Source organism: Lipophrys pholis (assembly GCF_963383615.2).
Source record: "Lipophrys pholis genome assembly, chromosome: 1".
Classification (NCBI taxonomy): Eukaryota; Metazoa; Chordata; class Actinopteri; order Blenniiformes; family Blenniidae; genus Lipophrys; species Lipophrys pholis.
In genome coordinates, this window is record NC_137635.1 from 11,698,157 (window position 1) to 11,724,457 (window position 26,301).

At 42.4% G+C, this 26,301-nt stretch overlaps 1 protein-coding gene across 1 annotated transcript in view; it reads left to right on the forward strand.

The window, feature by feature from the left end:
• Positions 1 to 26,301, forward strand: part of wnk4a (WNK lysine deficient protein kinase 4a) — a 44,573-nt gene that overhangs the window by 9,877 nt on the left and 8,395 nt on the right. The window contains exons 3-16 of the mRNA XM_080480763.1: positions 8,144 to 8,316; positions 8,442 to 8,662; positions 9,245 to 9,402; positions 13,002 to 13,090; positions 13,198 to 13,417; positions 15,228 to 15,602; positions 17,066 to 17,081; positions 17,210 to 17,385; positions 18,308 to 18,381; positions 19,989 to 20,124; positions 20,291 to 20,407; positions 23,301 to 23,474; positions 25,758 to 25,812; positions 26,064 to 26,195. Of these exons, the coding sequence (XP_080336889.1) occupies positions 8,144 to 8,316; positions 8,442 to 8,662; positions 9,245 to 9,402; positions 13,002 to 13,090; positions 13,198 to 13,417; positions 15,228 to 15,602; positions 17,066 to 17,081; positions 17,210 to 17,385; positions 18,308 to 18,381; positions 19,989 to 20,124; positions 20,291 to 20,407; positions 23,301 to 23,474; positions 25,758 to 25,812; positions 26,064 to 26,195 (2,116 nt within the window). The remainder of the gene's footprint in view (positions 1 to 8,143; positions 8,317 to 8,441; positions 8,663 to 9,244; positions 9,403 to 13,001; positions 13,091 to 13,197; positions 13,418 to 15,227; positions 15,603 to 17,065; positions 17,082 to 17,209; positions 17,386 to 18,307; positions 18,382 to 19,988; positions 20,125 to 20,290; positions 20,408 to 23,300; positions 23,475 to 25,757; positions 25,813 to 26,063; positions 26,196 to 26,301) is intronic.

Here is a 26,301-nt window from a genome sequence, read left to right on the forward strand (position 1 = left end):
ACTATTTTACCGGCTGCATGGGGCCTCTGAACTAAAATGAGTTTGACACCCCTGAGCTAATGGCTTTAATAATGTGTTTTAATTCACAAATCTTTTTTTCAGAACCTGAATAAGGAAATCCTTTCAGGTCACTAATCTTCTTACTCGTGTAATTATCCTTCTCTCATTGAAACTGCTGATGAATGTCCAAACCTGGGTGGTTGTAAAAACATGGCAAGTATTTTGTGCACAACTCCTTGTCAGAGATTACCAGAATATTAATCCAGCTTTTTTGAACCCATAATAAATCAAGTGAACACACTAAAGTTTTTATTTTATTTTATTTTTTTCCAGATTCCCTCTTTTGTTTTCCTGCATTACATCTTTTTCAAGCTGCTTGTGTCCAAAAGGAGGATTACAGTATGAACTTCTGTATTTTAATACTTCAAGCCACATGTTTAGGAGAAATTGGTTCAGCTGGATGTAAAGGAGCCTTAAGAACTTTGTTTTAACTGTGGTGTTGAACAGATACTGTAAAAGTTTTGGCCAAACCTCCAAGGAATCCACCCAGGATGGACAAACCTTTTAAAACCAGTCGGGTGTGTTTTGGAAATGAACATTTTGACCGGAGGACAATGACGGTCAACATTTCAAAAACATTTCGAGCCGTGTTCATTCCTGCAGTGAATCTGGGTTTGGTGTATTTGAAGTGACATCAGATCATTATGTTATGTGTTCAGATGTAAAAAAAAAAAAGATTAGCGGACTTCAATGCTTGTGTAAAATGTGTCATACCCTCAAACGGTTTTAATTTTCTCCTTACATTTGATGGGAGGATGCAGTGTTGTATTATTGTATGCACAGAGTTTGTTTTGTTTTTTTTCTTTTACAGCTCTACTGCCATTTGGTTCAGTTTTAATCAGGTTTAGGAGGCCTCGGGCTTCGCCTTGGCCCTTTATAGCCGCAGAAGACGTAACCGTGATGTAACACGACAGACTGTTGTGTCCACTGAGGCCCGTGTGCCAAACACACCGCTTTCAATAAGGATCTCTCAGTGTGTTGGACGGCGGGCCGCTAAATGTACAGTACGTTGTTTATTTATGGAAGTGCAAGAATCTCATGTGACGCCTTACTTGTTCATTGAATTCACACACAGCTGCTGGAATTAAAAAGGCTTTTCACAGCAGCTTTGCACACACTTTCAGAAGGGTCCTCACAAGGAGCACCGGCTTGTAAATAGCAATCCAGTTAAACTTTATTAGCACAGCTTATCAAAAAAGCACTCTGTTCGATTTTACTGTGCAGCACGGCCATTATCGCAAATGTTTGTCATGCTCACAGATATTGTGTAACCAAATTAGCTTTTGTGAGCCGCTGCAGAGGCGTTTCCTCTGACCTTCCTTTTATCCACCACGATGAGCTGCTCTGCTGTATCTTTGAGACAATGCTCCAACAACTGATGCACCTCGGGCGTCTTGTGATCTATTGGCGGTTTTCTTGCTTTCCGGAGTCGTACAGAGTTTATCCCTTTCACGCCCACTCCAGTATTTAAGAGTCCTCGTCCGTTGTAGATATGTTCAGACTTGAGCAAAAAGTCACTTTTCGGCTTGATTCGACTTCAAATGGCCCAGAGGTCACGCAAGTGTTGAGGGCGGCGCTGGTCCTCAAGTGTTTGCACACACACGCCATCCGAGTAAAGTGTCATGCCACAATGGCGACTTCGTTAATGAATTACTGATAATTTGTAGTCCGTGATCAGGCTGGGCAAGTCCCCGGACATCTTACGTATTGGTATTTACTGTGCTGCTGACAAGCCACCATAGAATAAGTCTTTGTCATTGCCATAATCACAAGCTGCCGTGTAAGAGGCGCGGCAAAAGCCAATGTTTCGGAACTTACATGAAGGAAGGGGGGGCGTTAGACGGGGCACGGAGCGCACAAAAGAAAGGCTGTGGCAATTGTGCAGAGCTAAGGCAAGAGGAGTATTGGCGAGGAGGACCGTTCTGTAAACACAAAGTACCTTCCAGACTGTTAACTCGGCTCTCTGAAAGCAAACAGTGGACAGGTTAAACGATGCTAAAAATACCAAAGTAAATAGACTATATGAGATCTGCCAAGCTCTCAAACAAGCCAATCTTAGTCGTCAAACAAGGTGAGACAATGTCGAGAATTTAAACTGCAGTGTAACACAAATATGCGCGTATGAAAAGTACTGTGTTCAATATCATCATCACTAGAATTGTAAGTTTTGCCATAATATATATATATATATATATATTTATGTATAGAAAGAGTTTTTGCACGAACTTGACAAAGGCCTGCTTGACGGATGACCACTTTTCGCGGCCGAAAGCCCATTAGAGATGGCGTAATCCTTCATCTAGGTGGCAATTAGCCGGGCGCCACGAGTCACGTCAGGCTGTTGGAGTGAGAGCGGTCAGCGTCCTCAATCCTGATGAGATTAATGGCTCACCTCCCGCTGCCCGCTCCATTTACAGAACACGTCAGGTTTTTCTTGGAAAGAACACACTGCCACCTCAGTTCTCACCTGCAAACATCGCAATGCAACACTGTGCCACTGTACGTGCCTACGTGCGTGTTTGCGCAGAGTGCACGTCAGTCATGGCGGGCATGTCCGCGGTACGGCGGCGGGGGGTCAGGTCGTTTTCTTTCCCACGTTGCCTTTGACCTCAATCCCAGATCTCGGTGAGCCAGTTGTTGCAGCCTCTAACGGAGAGGAGCCCGTGTCCCGTGTTCTCCCGTTTTTAAACGCTGAACGTCTTCGTCTGAGAGGCTCCTCTCTGTCGCCATGTTAAACATCGGCGTTATGAGCTGTTAACGGCACTGTCAATAGCACGTTGTGGAGACGGCGAGGCTCGCATTGGGGTCTCCAAAAACAGTTGACACACAAGTCAACTGGAGGATATCGGGTGAACTTTCTCAGAAAGCAATAGCTTGTTTTTGGGGGTTTTTTTGTAGTTTTTTTTAACGTAGCCTTCATCCAATTAGTATTTTAATTTTTTGGGTTGACATTTTATTGGAATTATTGAATTGTTACAGTTTGGTTGTTAAATGTTTTAACAGTAAAGCAAATATTAAATTGAACCCTTTTCCTTCAAATCAATTTTAACTTATTGGTCAATACTGTCAAAGAAAATTTTATTTTAATTTTATATTTTTCTTATATGGTTGTAATTCCTTGCGCCGTATTTTAAAATCCCCCAGTATTTAAGGCTCCGTTTTTCCATTTAACATAAATTGTTGCTGTGGAAACAGGCCCCTGATGTTAAAGTTATGAGACCAAATGTGAAAAGGTTTTTTTTTTGTTTTTTTTGAGATTGTTTAAACGATATGTATTAAAACTTCGTCAGTCTGCGTTCGTAATTATCTTCTTCCAACTGTGGCTGAAGTATGCAACCAGTTTTCAGCTTTTTGTTTCTTCTGGAGACGTCGTGGACGGCGCCGCTGGTTTGTCCCATTGCAAGGAATCAGTTGTCACAGCGATTATGACCAAAACAAGCTGAATATTTCAAAGAATAGTAAATAAATAGGCCTTTATTGGGATTATCTTTAGAGCGATTTCGTATGTTTCAGTGATAAATATAGTGAGACCTCTATTTCTAACCCTTGGCACACATTCCTGCGAGCTATAAGCGGTATGACTGGATCCATTTTTTTCTCCGGTTGCCCTACTTTCCTCTCTGTTTTTAGTCAGAATTCCTGCAGTCGCCACAGTCGGTCCACATTGACTGGATTCTACCCAGACCAGACTCGCTGTATCTGTCTGAGTGTAACGTCAGGACGCTGCAGCGAGCGAGCGCCGCCTGGTTTTGGCCGACATGCCGTGTTCGCATCCCGGTTGTCATAATAGGGGGGGAGCTGACAGGGAATTCTTAATACCAGTGGCTCCTCTACCATCAACACTGCTTATGTAACTCCACTCATGTGGCACCAAGCCCAAGTATTTTCCAAGGCCAGCCATTGCGGACCCCCAACTTAACACACACACACACACACACACACGCGCCTCCTCCCAGTGGCTAAGAATAAGTCTTCCAGCTGGATAAGATGGCGCTTTAGGCTCATTTACACACCGCCGACTCTGGATTGTTTTTCATGGATCTCTCCGCTTGTCCTTTCAAAAGAGAGATGGCTTGTTTTTGTGGTTAACCCCCCCCCCCCTCGGCTTTGCTTTTTGGAGTGTTATAGTGTTTTTTTTGTCCTCATTTTCCAAAAGAGAGGAGGTGGGGGGAACGCTCCAGGCATAGATGTTCTCTAATATCCGTCGGAAAAGTTAGATTGAAGCGATACACAGTGAGACTCCGAACAACAACGAGGCTGTTGTTGTCTTTAATAATCAAACAATCTGTTTCATTAGACCTTTTTTTTTTTTTATGGTGAACTAGTATTGTTTTTGGCCTCAGTGAAACTAAAAGTGCTACTGTGCGATTGGTTTTCACTTCTACTGCTCGTCGTGACTTCAGTATGTGTGTGTTTAATGGGAGGAGGCCTCGTTTTGTTCCGCAGATTAAAAAACAATGTAGGATCAGATGACTGCAACGCAATGTCTACCCTGCTCACAATTTGCTTCCACATGTGTTTGAATTATCCACTATATTTTCTAGGAAAAAAATGTTTTTCAAAATGGTTCAAGTTCACCTCAGAAAGCTGAAGCGGCAGGATTTTCTTTGATCGGCTGCGTTTGTCGTTTCAATAATCGGGAGTCATATCATCCGCCTGCCAAGCTGTTGTAAATCCGGAGGTTTCCAAGTATCGACAAGTTGCACTGCACTTTAATTCCTCCGCACAGGCAACAATCCACAGGAGGCGAAGTCGGCCACGCTGGAGTCTGATGTTATCGCACTTAGATACATAAATATTATCCACATCGACCCATAAACCCACTGACGCACTCGGCCCGGCTCTCACACACAAGCTGCACACACTCCTACCTTTTAACATCATGATTTGTTGCCATATTTTGTGTTTTTCCTCATTTTTAGGACCGCGTGATCTACTGCAGCTGTAAACCTTTGGGTCTATAAAGTTATATGAAATGTATCCAGAGGAAATGAGATCAAACTGGAACTGACTTACTCAGAAAATGCATGAAAATTGGTGTGATTTAGGTGTTTTTCTTGAACTCTGATAACACTTTAAAACATTTTTTTTTTTGGTATTTCTGATGGTGGACATTATGAAACTGCTTCTCAAGTTTTGTATGTTTGCGACTAACGTTTCAAACTTCTCTTGCTTGCCATCATTACTACACAGGTGACTCCACTTACATTAAACTTAAAACATGGTTTGAAAAAATATCTACTTCACACACAAAATGTACAGTTTTAGATAAAGAGACACGTTTATCAGGTAATGCTGCAGAATCCACTGGAAATGTATGACAATCCACGCTCATTGGGTACGTTATTATGTGGATTTGCGGATGTGCAGTTTTAAGGGATTGAATGTGTTGTAATGAGAGGCGTGTCTAATATTCTGCCCTTCTCTTGAATTTAAAGGCCAGATTACTAGAAATGCCTCTCAATGTAATGAATCCAATCCCAACGTCACTGTCCTACAACACAAATGTGAAAGTACTTGAAGTAAAAAATGTATTTCATTTACGCGTGTTTAGAAGATAAGATACAATCATCGTTTGTTGTTCTGAGGTAAAACAACACTGATAACGTAAAAAGACTCCACTGTTCTCACCACATCAACATCGCTTACCGATCGTAGCTGCTCACATATGCTCTTTGTTTTTCCTGAAATAGTAGCATTGATTGTAATCTGTAGATATATCGAATTAAAGACAAGCGATGTGAGGAAAAAAAAAAAGAAGGAAAAGGCAACTCCCGTTCGCTAAAAGAATGAAGTCTTAAACTGCACTTGTGCCTTGTTTCGAGACAAAAGCAGCGCGAGCGTCCAGTTTGTGGGGAAAACCACAAATGCATGTTTGGCACAAATTCAATACCTTTTAAAAGACAATTAAAGATGGCCATGATCTAATCTACTGAAAACGTTTCCTAACTTTTTGTGCGATGCTTTGAAATGAAAGGTGACTTCTGTGTGTCACCTTTGACCCGGTTTGAGCCGCCGGGTGTTGAAGGACGGCGTGACAGGTGACTGACGCAGGTCAACGGAGCGTTTCTTTGTCCGACCTAAGCCCCGCGCAGGTTTCCTCAGACAGTCTGCCTCCTGTGTTTCTCACTTCCTGGTAAAATAAATCAGCGAGGAAGGAGAGAGCGGATGGTCGAGTCTGATTGTAAGCACAAACGTATGTCGAGCATTTTTCCCAGAAATCCGCCTCAATGCAGGATTCATGGTCCTGGTCTCCCAGGAGTTTTCCACTAGCCACCCACCACAGGCAGATATACTCCTGCAGTGCCTAAATTGGGCCATTCATCCCAGAGGAAGCATAAAAATGTCTTTGTTTGCGTAATGTGATTGCAGCCTTTGGCTTAGTTTTCATCAGGATTTTGGAAATTGCCCCTGGATTCTTTAAGGTCGGAGCTCTGCTTATAGGAAAATGTGATTATGTAACTGGCTGCGTGGGGCATCCTCCAGATAGATGAGCCTGCGGTTTCCAATCCCACAGTGAGCTCATTAGCTGAAGTAACAGTGATTTATCAAATTGGCCTCTGTATATTTGTGCACCCTGTTTATTACTACCGACTTATGTAACCGCACATAACCCTGACCGGACAACAACTTGATCCAGCTACAACTCAATTGTCAACAATACTGCTTTTTTTTTTTATGGTGGACGGAGCTATGACACCCAAAGCTACATTTATTTGGTTATAGAGCTGTCAATCTTTTTTTTTTTTTTTTTTTTTTTTTTCCTGCGTGATGTAAGTTGTCTTGTTTATATTTGTTTAAAAGTACAAAGAAATGGATTTTAACAGTCTCAAATGGATTGCGGATACAGACGGGGGAAGGCGTCTTCATGACACTGTTTTTGATAGCCAGGGTACGATTAAGAAGCTGCATCAGGAAGTGATGATGGAAACACAAAGTACTAAACTAACAGACCTCAGTGGCGGTTAAAACTGGCCGGTGACAAAAGAAAGGCGGCTGTATTTTAAACTCTGACTTGAACAAAGATAAAAGATCATGTGTTCATTCTATTGTGCAGCTCCACCATCAAACAACTGTCTGCAGGCATTTTGGGAGTAAGTTTGACAAATTGCTGTTATTTTTATTATTATTATTATTCATTTGTTCCAAGAAATGTAAACATGTGCAGTAAATATAGATGCATAAAAAAGAAAAAAATCGATACTAACTTGAATCTATCAGTCTATCTTTTATGAAAATGCATATGCGAGAATCTATATCCAAGTATGCACACAACTCTCTCTACATACACGCTTATATACATACACACATATAACACACACATATCTAGTTCAACATGTCTGGAAGAGGGAAATGCGTTATTTAATCCTATCCTTCTCCAATATTCAATAATCATATTTGAATTATGAATATTAATTTCTATCTATTTGTAATCCTATCTTCTGCGCTTTGTGTGAGAAATATTTACATTACTCTCAAGAAGAGGGCTATATACCTATACATTGTATTAATATGAAAGTATTTTCCCAAAACTGATGGAACATTTATTTAATAAGCTTGTACTTTAAATATGTTAGTATTTTTTATGTGGAATAATATTGGACCTGTAGATAATATTAATTTATTCTTATATTAAATTTCCTTTCGCTGGGCGGAAGTCGCCAAAACATGAATAATGAAGTTAACATTCCGTGTGAGGTTTAGAGACGTCTTTCTTATCCAGGCAGCTGCAAACCAAACTCCATTTATCCTCAAAATTATCCATTCGTGCACCTTCTATACAGCTTTATCCAGCTGAGGGTGCAAAGAGGGGCTGGTGTCCATCCCAGCTGACTGTGGAGAAATGCAGGATTCATCTTGGACCGCTCACTAGTATTTGAATGCAGCGCCTGGACAAACCCACACACTCATAGGGAGAACTTGCAAACTCCAGCTCCCAAGCAAAGATCAAACAGGGAAAATTCACTCTAATGAGCAGGAGTGTGAACCACTACACACCTGAGAGAACTGAGTTCACATTTAAACCACATATCCTGAATAGTATCTGTGTCTGTGGGCTCATTTGACGTGTCTTTTCCCGCAGACCCGGAAGCTGACCAAGGCCGAGCGGCAGCGCTTCAGCGAGGAGGTGGAGATGCTCAAAGTGCTGCAGCACCCGAACATCGTCCGCTTCCACGACTCCTGGAAGTCGACCATGAAGGGCCACAAGTGCATCATCCTGGTGACTGAACTCATGACCTCAGGAACGCTCAAAACGTGAGTCGCCGCGTTTCACACTGCAAACGAATTTGGGGCAGAATTTTGGCCCCTGAACTAAAACGTGTTGGACACTCGTGAGTTTAGACTGAGCTGCGGCGTTCTCCGTCCTCTCCGTGCTTTAGATACTTGAAGAGGTTCAAGGAGATGAAGCTGAAGCTGCTGCAGCGCTGGAGTCGTCAGATCCTTAAAGGGCTCCACTTCCTGCACACGCGCACTCCCCCCATCATCCACCGGGACCTCAAGTGTGACAACATCTTCATCACCGGCCCCACGGGCTCCGTCAAGATCGGAGATCTGGGGCTGGCCACTCTCAAAAGTGCCTCTTTTGCTAAAAGTGTCATTGGTGAGTGTTTACGTTCAGCCTGTTTGGATATTTTCAGTTTGGATAATTCAACACCCATTTCAGTCTGCGGGAGTCCCTGTGTTTATGCACCTCGTGTTCTTTACCTGTGCATGTGAGCAGCCATGGGTGCTTCTGTTTTAAATTCCTTTCTACATTTTTAAACGCAGCATCATTATTTAAATGGCCTTTCAATTCCGGGCCAACTTGCCCTTCCCGTCTTGTACAAACAGGGTGTGTCAGAAGCGCTAAACAGGCTCGTTCTTATTGAAAGCTTAAACTTAATTTCACCTGGTTGAGATTAATCCCACCACGTTTATTCATTCTAGAAAGAAACATGCATTAAAACCTTAAGTGAAAAGCAATATTGTGCATAAAAGATCCCATCTGCAGACACACATTTGTATATTTACAGTGTAATAATGACGGTTTCCTTTTTGTTTTTCTTGAGTTGAATATGTTGTACTTTATAATTGTACCTTCTATTTTTAACTCAAATAATCACATTAAAAGTAGATGTATTTTTTTTGTATTGTTTTGATGGGGAATTGATTGATTTGTGCCTCTTCTCCTGAACTATGATAGGAACGCCAGAGTTTATGGCCCCAGAGATGTACGAGGAGAAGTACGACGAAGCCGTGGACGTCTACGCCTTAGGAATGTGCATCCTGGAAATGGCCACGTCTGAGTACCCGTACTCCGAGTGCCAAAATGCCGCGCAAATCTACCGCAAAGTCACCAGTGTAAGTAAAATGGCAGGGGGGGGGGACCACCTCAGATCAATGTTTAACAAAATTGCCCACATCTGTTTGCTTTCTTCCCTGAGAGGAATCCTCTGAAAGAAACGGGGGCACACGTGGAATGAAAGCTTCATTGTGCCGATTAGAGGATCAGATTTATCCGTTAGGATATTCATCCACTCAGGATGCAGAACTGCACCATAATCTGACCACTTTTCTGCAATCATGACGCAGGCGGCACCTGGTTTTCTTACCGAGTGCCAGTTTGTGAAACCAAATCCAGCTGCTTTTAGTTTCGCTTTTACTGGAAGCTTCGATAGAAAGCAGAAGAAGCTGTTGACACTAATGGGTTTTTCTTTTATGTTGGTGTTGTATTAGGCTTGCAAAAACAAATACTTTTGCACTACAGATGTATTTGAAAGTGAAATTTCAATCTTTCATTCGATCTGAAGTTGCCATCCTGGGGATCCCTTCACGGTGTTTGCCCATGTCAAAGAAAACTATATTAAGACATTTTCTAGACCAGGGGTGTCGAACAGAAGCCCCATGGGCCAGAACCGGTCTGCAAAAGTGACATTTCACAGTGTTTTGCATCAGAGGGCTTCATTAAAATTGGCTTTCTGCTGACATTATAGTCGTTTTCTGTAGTAATTGTTTGTTTTTTGTAAAAGAATGAATTAAATTACATTTTCATCATGTATACTCTGCCACAACAACAAACAAAATCTTCAAAATATGAATTTAAAGGTTAATATAGCATTATGTTACTGGTCCGGCCCACTCGAGATAAAATTGGACTGCACGTGGAACCTAAACTAAAAGATGTTTGACACTCCTGGTTGAGACTTTAGAGACAATGTGGAAAACTGCAGGATTACACCCTGCGCATGTTCACAATTCTAAACAACATGAGAGGTCATTAAAGAAAATGGCCAATATAAATTTTTACACTGCAGCATGAAAGTACTGCACGCTGCCATGTTTGGAGCTCTGAAGCTGTAACCAGGTGCAACGACGCCTCGGTGGGCGAGAGCAGGCGACAGTAGAATTATATGTTTTGGGAAAAAGTGCCTCACGCTTCACTCCACAAAGAGGGCCGTTTCTTCCCTGTGTGTCACATATGCAAAGTAAACGGCGTCTGACGGAGGCTGGAAAGTGACATAGTGACAATGCCAATGCGCCAGAGTGGGTCTGGCTCCTCAGTGAACAGGACTGGCAGAGTAAGACCCCAGACCAGCTTCGTCATGCAGCAGGTTGAAAGGAAGAAAAAGAACTGACATTCGCTGTGCTTTCCATGAGGTGTTTTTTTTTTTTTTTTTCACGTGGGGGGCGGATGACGTGTCAAATTATTGGAATGGCGCACATTAGACGCAAGCCTGTAAATTTTGCTTTTGATTGAAGTGACTGACCTGTGCTTGAAGTCACTCGTTATTGATGCAGAGTTGTTAAAAGATTTGCAGGACTTCTGTTACAACTGTTGACTGACTTTCCTCAGCAGGTCCATCACGTCACACATACTTCACTGGCAATATTAGAACAACCAATTAACCTCGATGGCAGGTTTCTGGGAGGAAATTGGGGTTTGCAATCAGAGAATACCCACGCATTCACAGGGAGAACATGCAAACACAGAAAGAACTCAAGCCCTGAATGTTCTCACTGAATGGCAACAGTGTTTTTGGTAACGGAGGTTGCTGCAGGTCTCTACCATTGTAGAGAGCCAAAATTAAAGAGACGATGAATTCTAGGAAGGATGGATACCCTCCCTTTGATTATTGCAGCATTTATTCACCTGTATAACACTCAAATAGTAAATAGATAGAGGTACGCCCCTCGTTCTCTTTTTATGTAACGTGAGCTATCAGGCCATCATTAAACACTAGTTGTCATTTTGTGACACATGCACATACATTTGATTACAGATAACATGACAATTGAACTGACCTGTATCAGTAGGAAAACAAGAGGATGTTTTATGATAAAAATTTCTAATTATAAAAATAATGCATTTCATTTGCATTGCACTATACATTTGTAAATCTAAAAGTGCTTAAAAACAACAATGTGATACACTTAAAACAGCAATAAAATCAATGGAACAATATAAAACACTGAAAGAGCAATAGAAATGTTAACTCTGATTAATAAAAATAATTGATTGCAGAGATATAGCACAAGAAAACATAGTCTGGTCACTTTGGACCCATGTGGTGCATCAAAGGGTTAATTTCTGTTCATTCTGCTCTAACCTCAAAGTAGAGTCATACCAAAGGGATATTCGTGCGCAACCGTCTGTTCATTATTCTATTTATTATTGCAGACTACAGCAGCTCTGCTGCTCATCCTGCAAATGCACGTTTCTTACAAACATGGCACAGTTGAAACAAGAAGTAATGAATCCTCCCAACCATGTACAGTGTTTGTGTATGTTTCCCTCATTAGGATTTCCTCCGGTACCACATGCTTTGGGTACATACTGAATGGATCCTGGTGTTGACAACTATACAAGTGTGACATTTCAAACAATGTCAGTACAATTCCAGCTTTTGACCTCTGTCACCACGCAAGAGGAAGTAGGTCCCAAATGAGATTAGTATTATTTTCCGAAGGCCGGCGTGAGGACATAGAACTTATCATGCCTGAACAAACTAATATGAGTTCTTTGCGGTGTGATCATCCAAATATCATTTTGCAAACAAGATTTTGGGGGCTTTCAATTAGTATTTGCACTCATCTGATTTGCAGTGATATGTGAGTGATTTATCAATTATGATATGAATCATCTCTCACAGCCACACCGGGTGGACACGTTGGGTTTTCCTCCTTCCTTTGTCCTTTGACTCGCAGGAATATCTTCGGGAAAAGATTTGTGGTCATAACAAAGTAAAAAGCAGTGACTGTTTGACATGTCAGCATTTGAATTTGATAACAAAGCGAGACACTCAGCTTTTCACTGGAAAGTCACATTATTTGGGTGTTTGACCCTGAACAATCCAGTTACTCAAGTATCTGTGAACCAAATAGCCTTGGGCTTTTTTTTTTTTTTTTTTTTTTTTTTTTAAACTTTCGTATCAGTGTTTTCTCAAGGCCTGGAGCACTGCTGTAATCATTGAGTCTCTCATGATACTGTTCATAAGAACAATGAGAAAACAAGCCGCAGCTGGGATATTTCTTTAATAATAGAAGGAAAGTATTAGTCATACAGTAAACATCAAAAGGTGATGTGAACTGTTAAAAACACTTCAGAAAATGCACACACACTTCTGGCTTTAAAGTGTTGGCCTGTAAAATGTTCCAAAAGTACCTTCAGAACAAACAAGTGGCCCCGCCTCGAAGATCTGGGAGACTGGTTGGATCGTGAACAGAAGTTGATACAGACGGCGCGTCCAGCATATTGTTCCGCTCTCATGTTGACATGTTTGCGTTTCATGCTGGCCCAGCACCAGATGCCACCAGGCAGACAATTATCGGAACCTGCAGTGCAGGAGGGAGTGACTGTTTACTGTATCAGACAAAACCAAACACCAGTTTCCTTCAAACTCATCATCAAGTCCACGTGAAGCCCTGATGATGACACCTTGTGTTCCCCTCTGATTCCGCAGGGCATTAAACCTGACAGCTTCTACAAAGTCAAAGTCCCCGAACTCAAGGAGATCATTGAGGGCTGCATTCGGATGAACAAAGACGAAAGGTAAACCTGAAGGCATGTAACACTGTCACAGGAGGCGCAAGTCATTGCCACTGTTTCCATCCACTGTTGTGCACAAGCACCTGAAGTTTTCTTTATTCTCATTGCAGGTACACCATCCAGGACCTTCTGGATCACCCGTTCTTCCAGGAGAACAACGGCGTGCACGTGGAGCTGGCCGAGGAGGACGACACGGTGAAGTCGGGACTGAAGCTGTGGCTGCGCATGGACGACACCAAGAAACTCCACGGGAAGTACAAGGACAACAACGCCATCGAGTTCCTCTTCGAGCTCTACAAAGACTTGCCCGAGGAGGTGGCTCAGGAGATGGTAGGCCGCCGCACAAACACCGGATCCGTTACTGTTTCTCTGACCCAGTTTGGAGCAGCCATTAGTGGGGTTAATGAGGTAAATGTTTCCAGATCAACAGGTGCAGGCAAACGCAGCCGACTTCCACATGTTCTCTGCATCCATCACGCTTTTTATCTTGTTTTGAACGGGAACAATCTGCACACTTTTCCCATCAGAAGCAGATGTGATAAGTGCTTTTTAATTGATCGTGTCAAAGTACGGAAAGAAAAGCCTGCATGTATATAATGCCCCAAAAGTATTTGCTGACCGCAGGTGGGTCATGTGGTCTCGATGCATTTATCAGTCACACAGCAATACTAATATCCATGAAAATACTATTTGTTTTTGTATTTTTTATTTTTTTTTAAATGGTAAGCCTTTGTTGCAAGTTGCAATAACATGTTGTAAAAAAAAACAACAGCACAATAGACGTTTCCTATATTTTTTTATAGATATCACATGCATAATTCATATCATACCATTACCCTGTACATCCCTCAAAAGGCAAACTTACATTATGAACAACAGCATGAAAGCTATTATAGAAACAGGATCTTGCTTTTATATGGGTTTATCCCACTCGGGGTCACTGGAGCTGCTCCCAGCTGGGTGAAGGCAGGATGCACCACAGGACAAACGCAGAAATCCAGTCAGAAATGAACCTGCAGAAAAGGGGAGGATCCAGAGAAAAGCAGTGTGTGCTCAGGGAGAACATGCTGTTGCCCAAGACTGGACTCACTGTGAAGCGAGAGTGCTAAACAAGATAGCATTAGCTTTATTTCTCACCATTCAAAGTCGAGGATGTGATAGTGAAACATATCCCCAGTTTGAGTCTGGGTTGGGAGTCCTTTCTGTGTGAAGTTTGCATGTTTTTTCTTATGCATTCATGTTTTTTTTAAATGAACACGTCCAGCGTCCAACCTGCTTTTAACCATAGAACCAGCTACAACTTCCTGTGACCTCAAGTTGAATAAAGTACTATAGGAAATTAATCCACGGCTGAATGGATCCTTGAAACTTCATATTTTCAATGAGTAATTTTCATGCGCTGTGGATTTTTCACACAATAAATGACTATGGTTTAAATCTACTTCCAGATTATTAGTGAGGGAGAAACTCCTTGAACATCTTTTGACGCTTTGACCCCAGACAGCGAAACCGGCCTCACTAATGCACCCCGCCATCATTATGGCTCTTCAATGGTGCTGTTATGTCTACAGGAGCATTAAAATCTGCTGCCGCTCATAAAGTGAACACCTTGCACACTGTGTCAAGGTCACCACTCAACATTTAATCATCGCTGGTTGGAAATGTGAGCGCGTGTCTCAGGAAGCAGCCGAAAGTCACGTCTTTAATAATATAATGGCCCTCATACTTGTTACGAAACAGGCCCTTGTGTCCTCGGCGCTCCCTCTGTTAGAGGTCACTTTTAATGAAAAAACAAGCCACAATTCCTTACTTGTTTACTCCTTTGTGGTAGTTTTCATCAAGATCAAATTTGGTATCGGCGGGGGACATCTGGTCCGGCTGATCTGCTGTAATCTGACTACGTGTTGAGAGGCGGTTGGGGACTGAGCGTCCCACTTTGTTGGACAGGACAGAGGACGACGGAAGAATGTGGTCCATGTGTGGGTTTTGCCAAACAAATGTTGTTACGGAAGGCGGACTGTTAATGTCACAGCTTGCCAGTGCGGGTCGTTAAAGCGGGCTCTGCGTGTTGCATCAGCACGGCGTGGACCGTGCGTGTCCGTGTTGTGCCCTGACCGTTCCTCTGTGTGTTGTCATACAGGTGGTGCTCGGCTTTGTGTGCGAGGCAGACTTCAAGCTTGTGGCCAAGGCCATACGGGACCGAGTGACGACCATCAAGCGGCAGAGGGAGAAGCTGAGGCGGCAGACGGACGAGCGCAAGAAGAAGCTGGCGCAGGAAGCCATCGAGGAAGAGCCCGAGCTCCAGCTGCCGTCGCCCAGAGTCAGCGGTGTTGTCGCGGCGGGGTCGCCGACGCCGGCGATGACACCCCCGGCCCCCATCCTATCCCCAGTCACCAGCTCCGTGGACTCTGGCGTCAGCTCCAACTGCCCCGCAGAGCCAGAGGAGCCCGAGGCCGACCAGCACTTCCACGTCCGCCATAACAGCCTGTCCTCTGCTAACTGTGAGCACAATAAGGCAACACATCAAAATGTGTGCGTTCACATCAGTGGAACACTCGCATAGAAAACACACTCGTACTATTAAATCAAATTAAAAGCCAGGGCGAGGAAAAAGTAGTACAATGGTAAAAGATATATAAGAAAAACAACTAAAATCAAATCAAATTTTTTATTCATTCATCTCTTCCAACACTTACTGTTTTCTTATTTGAAAGTCTATAAATTGCAGTGTTCTTGTTGGTGGTGTCTCCTCTACGTTTATGAATGGTTCATTTTCCCCATATATGTTCATATTGGGCTTCTTGTAGTCCGACAATAAGAGGGACCTTCTTCCATTGTTGTATTGTTGGACAGTTCTGTCTGCTCCACGTTCTACTAATGGCTTTCTTATTTGATGCCAAATACTCTTCCTCTTTCTGTATCTCTGAATTGTTATACATCCAATCACCATTCTCAAAGGATCATGGATTGTTTCCCCATGAGTCCATCTTCTCTGCCACTTCATCCAGTTTAGTGTCGCAGGATGCTGAAGCCAATTCCAACTTACTTGAGTAAAAGATTTGGTAAACTAACATCCAGACACATTACAAGATTATGAATTACAAAGTCTTCTCGAGTCACTGTCTCGGGAACTTTCCCCAACTGTGACAGAACTTTGAGTGTTTTAACCGCCGGACCCAGGGTCAAAACTATGTTTCGAAAAAAAACTGTTTTTCTACATTCGTCTGTGTTTTTGTGCTTTAATCAAATGGATCCTTCCTGTAACAAGGGCTCATCAATGTTCACCATCAAAGAAAAGCACAAGTTTAAAAAAAAAAAAAACCCCTGTCGAACAGAGATACCAGTTCATCCATCATTTTTATGACTTGGCTCTTCCTCTTCTCACCCCCTGGATTGGAAGTGTTGTGCATTTACATGCATTGCTTTTATCTAAATTACCCACACTTATATAATACTCTCAGGACTTCAGACAGCAGTGGAAACAGGTGACGCAGGAGCCTTTCTCATAAAATACAAGCATTTCAGTCAAATAGTCACGTTCAAGATCAGGGGTGTGAAACATAAGCGACAAAACCGGCCTGCAAGAGGCTCCAATCCAAACATTGAAAGATCTTTTACATACAATAAAGAAATAATCTCTGAGATTTTTCCAAACAATAGATGGAATCAAAATAATGAATGTCCTCCTCTGACATATAGATGGGCTTGGTCCCCTTTTGTTTGGATGAATAAATGATACATTTCCAAAATTGATATGCAGTGTTAAGTAGTAGGGAGACAGCAGCTCCCCAAACGAAAGCGGTGGAGATCTGACAGCACATTGGCGGAGATAAAGTGAAATGTGAAACTGTAGATAACTAAATTATTTAGACCCTCTAAGTCTCATCTCATGGTCTGTGTGTGTGCGCGCTGTGCTGTAGTTATTGAACACTTTCTTGAACACAGTTTCTGAGACGCCAGCCCAAATTCTCTTTTCAGGGTCCAGTAATGTATCGTCAGCCAGCTCAGAGTTAATCTACCATCAATCCCTCCGCATGTTTTATTCTTTGCGTGTGTGCTATATCTCAGCATGGGCTCATTAGTGGTATGTATTTCCATGCAGACCGTGTGTGTGTGTTGCAGCTGGTCACATGCTAACGGGCTTATGTGCTTTTGTTGTAACAAATGACTGTGAGACGGACGGCGATCTGAGCTCCTCCGGGCTTCAGGATCCGCTGGAGGCCGCCACCCCGCCCTCCACAAACACCAACACCCCCGCGGTAAACGGCTTCCCCGTCCCAGCCCTGCGCTTCCCCTCGGTGAGTGGCTTCATTAAAGGGTTAAAAGAGCTGGTTGTCAAAGTGAAGATTGCAGGGTGGGAACTTTGGAGGACTTTATTGGACGTCTGTCTTTGAGCGTAACCACTTCAAACAAATGTCGACTCAATTAACTCTCTAATGAGGTGCACAATAAATAACCATGAACACCTCTGAATTATTAACTTCAGAAGGTACTTCTTCTTACTTGGGGACTAATGAAATGATTTAGAGGGGAAATACTTTGAATATTTCAAATACTTTTACATGCGTGTGGATTTTATGTTTTTCTTCCAAGTTACAGGACCATAGATGGAGTTTTTAGTTACTCTCAGTTTTTTATTCCTTATTCAAAACTGACCTGTTTTGACCGTTTTTATAAAGTATCATGTGAATCAGTGGTGCACATTCAAACCAATCGAACGTCAACTTGCACTTTTTTAACAATTTAATGTCAATTTCTATGTATTTCTATAGACATGCCTTCTTTTTTTGTATATAAAAAAATGCAGAAAGAGTTTACTATTTGGGATTTTAATAGATTTATGGCAATGATTTCTTTCAAAAGGGTGATTATTGTAGTGAGACACATTTCCTCTGCTGGCTCTTCATGACTCTTATCTGCAGACTAAGTTTCAAATTATTTTCTGTTTTGTACCCTTAGTTCCTGCTCTTCCTATTTTCTTCTGTTGTTCGTTGTTTTTCACATGACTCACTTATCTCAGAAATTGCAAGTCTTTTTCTTTTGTCCAAACATCTCTATTCTAAATGTAAACAGCACACGTCCCTTAAACTAATGCTTCCTCCTAGAAGTTGAATAGATTGTGTGGGCGTGTGTAAAAGTACAAACAAATAAATCGAAATCTGAACCTGAAGAATAAAGTTTGGAGAAAAGGGGTCTCATGTCTCTCCTTTCTGTTCCTAGAGTATTGCAGTTTCCAACAACTCGGAGCACGGCAACTCCGGCCCCCCGAGCGGCTGCAACTCCCCTGTGGATAGGTAAAGTTCTGCAGCCGTCTGTCCTCCACTCTCCGTTCTGTTTACAGTCATTCTAAGAACACGGAGGCTCGATAGTCCCCTCCTTGTTCAGGTTACAGGCCCGTGGAAAAAAAAAAAGAAAAAAGAAGGAAAATCAATGTGTATCTCTTAGACATGTCTTCCCTCCATGACTCCTCCTCCACATCTGTGTGGCCGCGACAACAAACTGCAGCCTTGACGGGTGAACCTCACCTCTCAGATGTTGTGGAGGCTTTGTTTTCCATGTTGGTGGGATGTTGGCGCGGGCGGCTTTGCTCTCAGCATGCGATGGACGACTGGATCGTGTGTGTGTGTGTGTGTGTGTGTGTGTGTGTGTGTGTGTGTGTGTGTGTGTGTGTGTGTGTGTGTGTGTGTGTGTGTGTGTGTGTGTGTGTGTGTGTGTGTGTGTGTGTGTGTGTGTGTGTGTGTGTGTGTGTGTGTGTGTGTGTGTGTGTGTGTGTGTGTGTGTGTGTGTGTGTGTGTGTGTGTGTGTGTGTGTGTGTGTGTGTGTGTGTGTGTGTTCTCTTTTCCATCTTTTGTCACAATGAATGACTTGGGCATGGAGTGTGAAAACCTCCAAACTAGTAAGGGAATGTTTTCTTTTCGAGGTTATAAGACTAAGTGTCAAAGTATGTATATGCCACATGGTCCAGAATATGAAATAATAATTAATTGTAGGTACTTAAAACTGAAACAAACTTACACTCCGGACCATTTTTGCCTTCTAGAAACAATAAAAACATCTAATTTTAGTTTTTTAACCAGCCTTTATACAGTTTGTTTTTTCGTGATTCAGATGTTTGTTTTCAATTTTACCTTAACATGTTAAACAATTATCACTTCTCTGCTTTATTCTAGTCTTTCAGATTTAGCTTTTCTGTGTGCATTTCAATGACTCGCAAGAAACCGACAACATCTGCCTCATTATAAATTGAAAGAAATGTCAGAAGGGTCATGTTTCATATCGCGCTTGTCACGCACGAGTTACTTAATTCTGCCTTGATCACCGATGAGCTGGGCGGCGTTTCAAAAATCGCAAACAGATTAAATGTTTAAACTGTCAACACAAAATGTTCAGGCCTGTTTAGTCTAATTTCTATTTGTTTGAAGGTGAAAACAGTCTCTGAACTGGAGTTACCCGCGAGGTGGAGGACTTTTAAATAGATGGGAGGGTTGCTGCCAACCAGTAGGTCTGTAAATGTTTGCAGGCTGTGCGGAGGACGAGGACGGAGGGAGTCTGTCACCGCAGCTGGCCTAAAAGAAGGAATCGGCTGAATCAAAGCTTTTTTCAAAAAAAAAAATTATAATAATACGCCGCATGCTCTCCAAAACTTTATAAACACTGCAGATCACGTGGACGCAGAGCTTCCTCTGGATGAACGCCTCAAACTTAGTTCTTCAACTGCAACGTAGAAGCGTGTTGCTGCAACACATCACCACCTTATTTGACATGTCGGAGGGGCTGTTTATTATTGTGTGTCAGCTCGGTTTTTAGCAGACTTGGAAATCGTTATATGTGAGGTATCCTCTCGTGGTTTGTCAGTTTATTTTTTTCGAACCAGGAGCACTCACGGTTCCGTTCTTTGCAGCTATGCGTCCGACGTGACCTCCGGCCTGAGCGACGGCTACGAGGGCCTCTCTGAGAAGAGCGAGAAGACGGCGGCGAGACGAACGGCCGGGAAGCTGTTCAAGAGGAGAGCGCGGTCGAGGCTCCGCATCACTGGGGTACGATGAATGAAACAATAATTACAACACCTCGTGGTTTGTTTGTTCACACACAGACACACACACACACACACACACACACACACACACACACTGGCCTGTGATAAACTTTGCTCAGCAGCAAACAGAACCCCGTCATTACCATTGATCTCCTCTGTGTCTGCAGCTCTCTGATAAGGTGGACCGGGTGGTCGAGTGTCAGCTGCAGACGCACAACGACAAGATGGTGACTTTCAAGTTCGACCTGGATGGAGATAACCCGGAAGACATCGCCGCCGTCATGGTGAGACGTTGATCTATGAATAAGCGCTTTTTTAAATCGCTTTTAACGCAGCTTCGTGGTTTCTTGACCTAGAAACTCGTCCGTTAGGAAATCAATGGGATTTCAAAAGTGTGTGATGTCTGACGTGATATCTGTGTGTACAGTTTGACCTCAATGAGCCTTTTATTGATTCAAAGAAACTCTAAGACAGCTGATGCTCACATTATTACTAAAATCTTGACTTTGGATTTTGTTTTCCTTTCAAATGGTAAATAATCTTCATCTGGATCTGTAATACGTCATAACCGAACTCTAAATATTTCAAATGTAACTTCTCAAGCGACATGAGCTTTGAATATAGATATTTCATTCATGCACTTCAGTTATAATTAACTGTCTTTTGTGAAACTATATGTCTTATTAAAACGCAGCATGTTGCATGGTCTCGATAAGCTGCTGTTTCTGCTCTGCATCAGTCAATAGCTTGTATCTCAGATGGATAATTGTGACCTTCTAAATAGAGTGAAGGTGCTCCATAATTAAATATAGAGCTGCTTAAACAGCAACCAAAGGCCAACATGTGTCCCGCGAATTGATATTGCCCATGTTTGGTCCAATCATAGAGAATCTGGTAGGATATGTGAAAGTGTCCGTGCTTCTTCCAAACACTGCCGCACAACAATCGATCGAAGTCAGAAAACTCCCGGATTGTTTCTGATGCACAACAGAGGAATTCCTGCCGTTGTTGTGATGCCTTCGTCCGTTTCATAGACTGTCGGTGAGTTCTCAGCTGGTAAAAATAAAACCACAATGATCCAACATGTATTGTGTTGCATCGAGCAAAGCTGGCAGCATTGTTGTGGAGGTTATGTTGCGGAATAAACGTCCCAGCAGCTGTCCCGGATGAGCGGTGTTTATAACATTTGGGCCGGCGTGAAGAATGCCAGCGAGCCTGGCAACTTTTCATCTCGACTGGAATTTAAAACACAGAACCCCATCACATCGCTGAACATCACTTAAATCTCAGAGATAAGCGACCTTCTTTCAACTTCAGACTGATCTTCACCGGAAGGAAAAAGGGCATGGAATCACTGCCTTGTTTATCTTTTCATGTAGAAACGTTGGAACGTTCTTGGAAGGGAAGTTTGACCACGTCTGTGGACAAACCCACGGCCTCGTTTTAAACTTGTGTGTTGATATTTCATCCATACATGATTCATTGGCTCATTATTCCATAAATAGTGATGATAAATTGTGGACTGATTACATTTTAAGTGAAATCGGAAGAAGCCTGCATTAAATTAGTTTTAGTGGGATTCAAAAGGGTGAGAGTCATGATTCCTCAGACCAAAATTAGGTTGATGTCAGACTTTGTGAGACTTTTTTTTTTTTTTTTTCAGTTGTGCATGTCCATGTGTACAGGCCTGCATCTGTCACACTACAGCTTAATTTTAAATAATCTTCATTACATTTACACCGTCGCCTACCGCCACCATTGATACTTCATGCGACATGTATCTGTACATCTTAAACGAATAATGTGTGTGAGCTCTGTACACCTCTGTGTGATTCTTCACAGACCCCTGCAGGGCACGTAGCGTTTTCCCCTTCAGGCCATAACAAATCGCAAGCGACATAAAACATTATTGATCAGGGTTATCTCGCGCACAAACGCTTGGTTCTCCTCAGAGACTGAACCCTGCACAGAGAGAAACAGAGGACTTCACTATGTCGGCTGATAAGTTGGTGAACATGGCTCACGCCGCTCCAGTTAACGGCCTTTTGATGTCGTCTCGAGCAAACGGAGGAGTGAGCGACACCGGTGTGCAGTCACTGCCTTGAAGGCGTCGCGGTGGCTGGACGCCGTGTGCGACGGCGGGACGACGGGGCGGCCGGCCCGCTCCAGAACACAGTGGGCTTTTGTTTACTGTGTCTTGGCGCAGCAGGGGCGCCTGGCATCACAGCAGCCTCTGCGGTTCTCGGCGCAGAGGTTTAATTGAGCTGAATTATGGCGTGTCGTCAGGAAGCAATCGCCACGCTCCGACCCACAATTCACTGCAACTCTCAAAAATGCATGAAGATGCAAAAGTGCCTCAGACCCCCTGCTTAACTACGGATTTCACATCGGTCTGTTTTTCCCTCAGAATAAGCATTAGCTGAAAATAGTTGGATAGATTTCATATGTGGGCAGACTTAAAAACAATTTTTCGTCCTTCAGCCGTAGCTCTAAGTTTATGATATTGCTTATCTTGACCTTATTTCTCTTTAAAGTACTTGTATTTCAATCTTCGTTGTCTTTGGCAGGTTTTTGCTATCAGCTGTTAAATACATACAATATACGTTTCAAGTAATTGTGGTCATTTTTATAGATTTAATGATCTTCAAAGTGAGAAAATTACATTATGAAACCCACTTTTTCCCTGCTAAACAGTTTTCCAGGCATGCTCTTCATAAAGTGTGTTATTCAGTTTTGACATGTGCAAATCTAATTTTGACCGTCTCAAAGAAGGCAAAGCCTTGGAGATCCAACTTCAGCAGTTTTGTATGAATAATTCAAATGTAATTGCTCTAACACTGAAGAGTCTCTTATTGGAAAACAAGGGTTTTTACTTTAATTGTTGATTTAGTGAACACAAATATTATATATTTTGTGCAAATGTTAATAGAAAAAAAGAGCCTTTGCCACAATTTTAGATCCCTCTTTCCCATTTACAGTTTTGTATTTTCTCTTTTTTTCTTCAGTTCATATTCACGTGTCTCTTTTGATGTTAAAACAAAGTATGAAGCCCTAACCCCGCTCAGACTGAGCAGACGAGAGTAGCGAGTGATTTAACGTTTTCAATCATTTCAACTGTAATGAAATATTATTATCTTTTCCATCGTGCTCCTCTCACCACTGCCTCTCTCCTTTCAGGTGCATAATGAATTCATCCTGCCATCAGAGAAAGAGGGTTTTATCTACCGCATGGGGGACATCATCAAACGGGCTGAGGCTCTCATGGCCAAAGAGCAGCCGGTCCACCCCAGCGGACACAGACTGGCCCAGCCTGCGTTTCACGGCGGCGTGAACTCGTTGTCGTCGTCACAGGTCAGCAGCAACACCCGTTCCTCTCCTATAATCCACACCACACCCCTGTGTGCTTAAAAAAAAGGAAGCAGTGTTACCGCATGTGTGTTTACCAGTCATAAATCACATTAGCTTTAATGTGTCGAGCTTACAGAAGACAGAATTATGAACCCAGGGTGGAGAGTATCGCTTCCTACACTCCTAATAAAGAAAATCCTCCGCTGAGTGCTTTCTCCGGTGTCCACAGAGTCTCCTGAGACTTGGCCTTTACACACAGAAGGTTAAGTGTTCCTGCATCCACCTGAGGCGGAGGCTTCGCTTAGAACATCATATTACTAAAAGCTTCAGTGTCATAAAAGCCATAAAATGTCTCAGGTTTGTTTTTTTGTTTTTTTCATGTTTATTTGTTCCCACAAATCCTTTCCAGCGCTCACAACGTAATGAAGTTTCCAGCCCACAGTGAATGGGTGAAATAATTTATGCTTGGATATGTCGAGACCTTTTATAAATTTAGGTTCTGTGAAGCAGTAAAACAAAGTTCCAGGAAAGAAAGAGTTGTAGGGAGCGGTGCCATCCTGTAGCAGATATGACCGCACCGATACAGTTTGTCCACTTCGGGAAGGAGAACGTCTGTCCTGCCAAGATATGTTCCTCTTTATAGGACACGGAGAACAAACTCTTCCTGTGATTTTTGATTTAAAATTTATAGTTTATTAACGGCGGAGAAAGACCAACCAAATCAAGCAATTTGAAGCAGTTGACCAATAGTGCCGCCCTCTTATAGCCGACATAAAGCACATTTGACCGATCTCTTCTGGCTTCTCTCCAACTCTGGATTATTTCAAGAGCAAGCCGGGTTAGTTGGCTCAGGAAGCTCAGGGAGTCATCTATCAGCAGTACGTCTATTCGGAGATTCTATTAATACGCCGTATAAATAGAGATCCAACGCTCTGAACGCCTTTTTTGTCTTTGGGGATTTTCCTCTACCTGCAGAAGAAAGTGAAGAATCTCCAGTGTAGTCAGGCTACCTCACTCTCAATCATACTAATGTGCTGAATCTGACTTACGGTTCCCCTATTTATCCCGTGGTTGTGGAGATGATCCAATGAAAACAAACGGGAATCACCGAAACGATGAGCATGTAAACTGCAGATGATTAAAGTCGTTAAACATTTAAGTTCCTAATCTTATTCATCTGTACTGCCAGAAAAGACATATCGAGGAATCATGATGAGAAATTATCCCGAGAGTATCTGTTCATGCCAGTCTAGTAAAAGTACTAAACTGAGCTGAATTGACCCCTGAAAGGAGAGAAAAAACTTGTTTGTTCAGCTTTTGCTGGATTATAGCAGCCAATTATCCAGATTATTGAGGTTAAAAGTCTCCCCATGAAACGACCCTGTGTAAATGCATGAAAGTACAGTAATGCACATGTTGACTGGCTAATAACACAGGATTTATTGTGGAAACAGGTCTCCATAAAGCTTTAATGGAGGTCTTCATATTCACAAAGAAAGGAATCTTTATTCTCCACCTGTGTGCTGCACATGAATTCCTGAGGTCATGTCTCGGGGTTGCCATCCTCATCCCGGGTTTTAGCGCCTTGCATAAAGGGTGGTTACAAGGATTCCACATGGGGGAGTTAGTTTGTGTAATTACTGTACATCCTGTTAAAAAGGCTGTCTTTTCATATTACAACCCAGAAGACCTGAGAGCCCAAACCAAGAGCCCACCAGACACTCACACATGAGTTTAAACATAGAAAAGTCACTTCACCCTGTTGCATCTCCATTGCATTTGTTTATTCATGCTAAAAATCCAAATGAAAGGAATTAAAATGAACTTTAGACGTTTGTCTTGGACCTTTTCAAGTCAAAAAAACTAAAATGTCTGGATTAATTTAGCATAAAGTGACACGTGACGTCCCATTATTATTGTTACAACTGTGATATAGATTTAATTTTTTTATTATATGTTAAACATTCTTGTGGTTGGATTATTATGTTTTAGTATATCTTACACTTTTGTATTTTCTTGTAGTAGTATTAAAAAAAAAAAACAATAGGTGTGCACACAGTTATGATCCTTTGTCTCTTGTGCATCACTTTTATGTCACCTAAATCTGTCAAACTGAATCTAGAATAGGACAGATACCATGCTCATTTTTATTTATTTATTTTTTGCCATAAATTCAATCCCATATCTATCCTGTGAATGCTGACAGCTTTGACTCGCACCATAATTAGAGTATACGGCATTGAGAGTTTTCACGAATGTGTTTTTTGTTTTGTTTTTTGTTTGCAGCCTAATCTTCACAGTCACACTCTGCCCCGAACACACTCATCCTCATCTTTGCCTGGTAAGTTTCATGTTGGGTCTGATTCACTTGTTCACCAATTAAAAGGAAAACTGGATGATAAACTGGATTAAAAAGTAATGAATCAACGTCATGCTGCTGCCTGCAATCGCCAATTAACAACCGTAACTCTCATGTTGAGCTCACTGCGTGCAAGATTAAGCTCCATTTTCGACTGTGCCTGATGATCGTGTGTATTGTCTTGTGTGCATGGGTTTCCTCTAACGCACGTGTGTGTGTCTGTGTGTCTCAAGACTACAGTGTGGCTAACCCGAACATAGGGGTACGTGCCTCTCCTGCGGGCCTCAATGGAGAGGTCTTCAGTGCAGACATTACTTCACCTGGGCGACCTCTATTGCGCTCACAGTCTTTCCACAGCGCCCCAGGTAAATAGCCCTCCGCCCCTCCCTCCGGCCGCCGTGTGAAGAGGCCTGACATTGTTTACTGTTTCAGCACACTGAAAAAATTGTTAGTCCTTTTGGCAAAGAATAA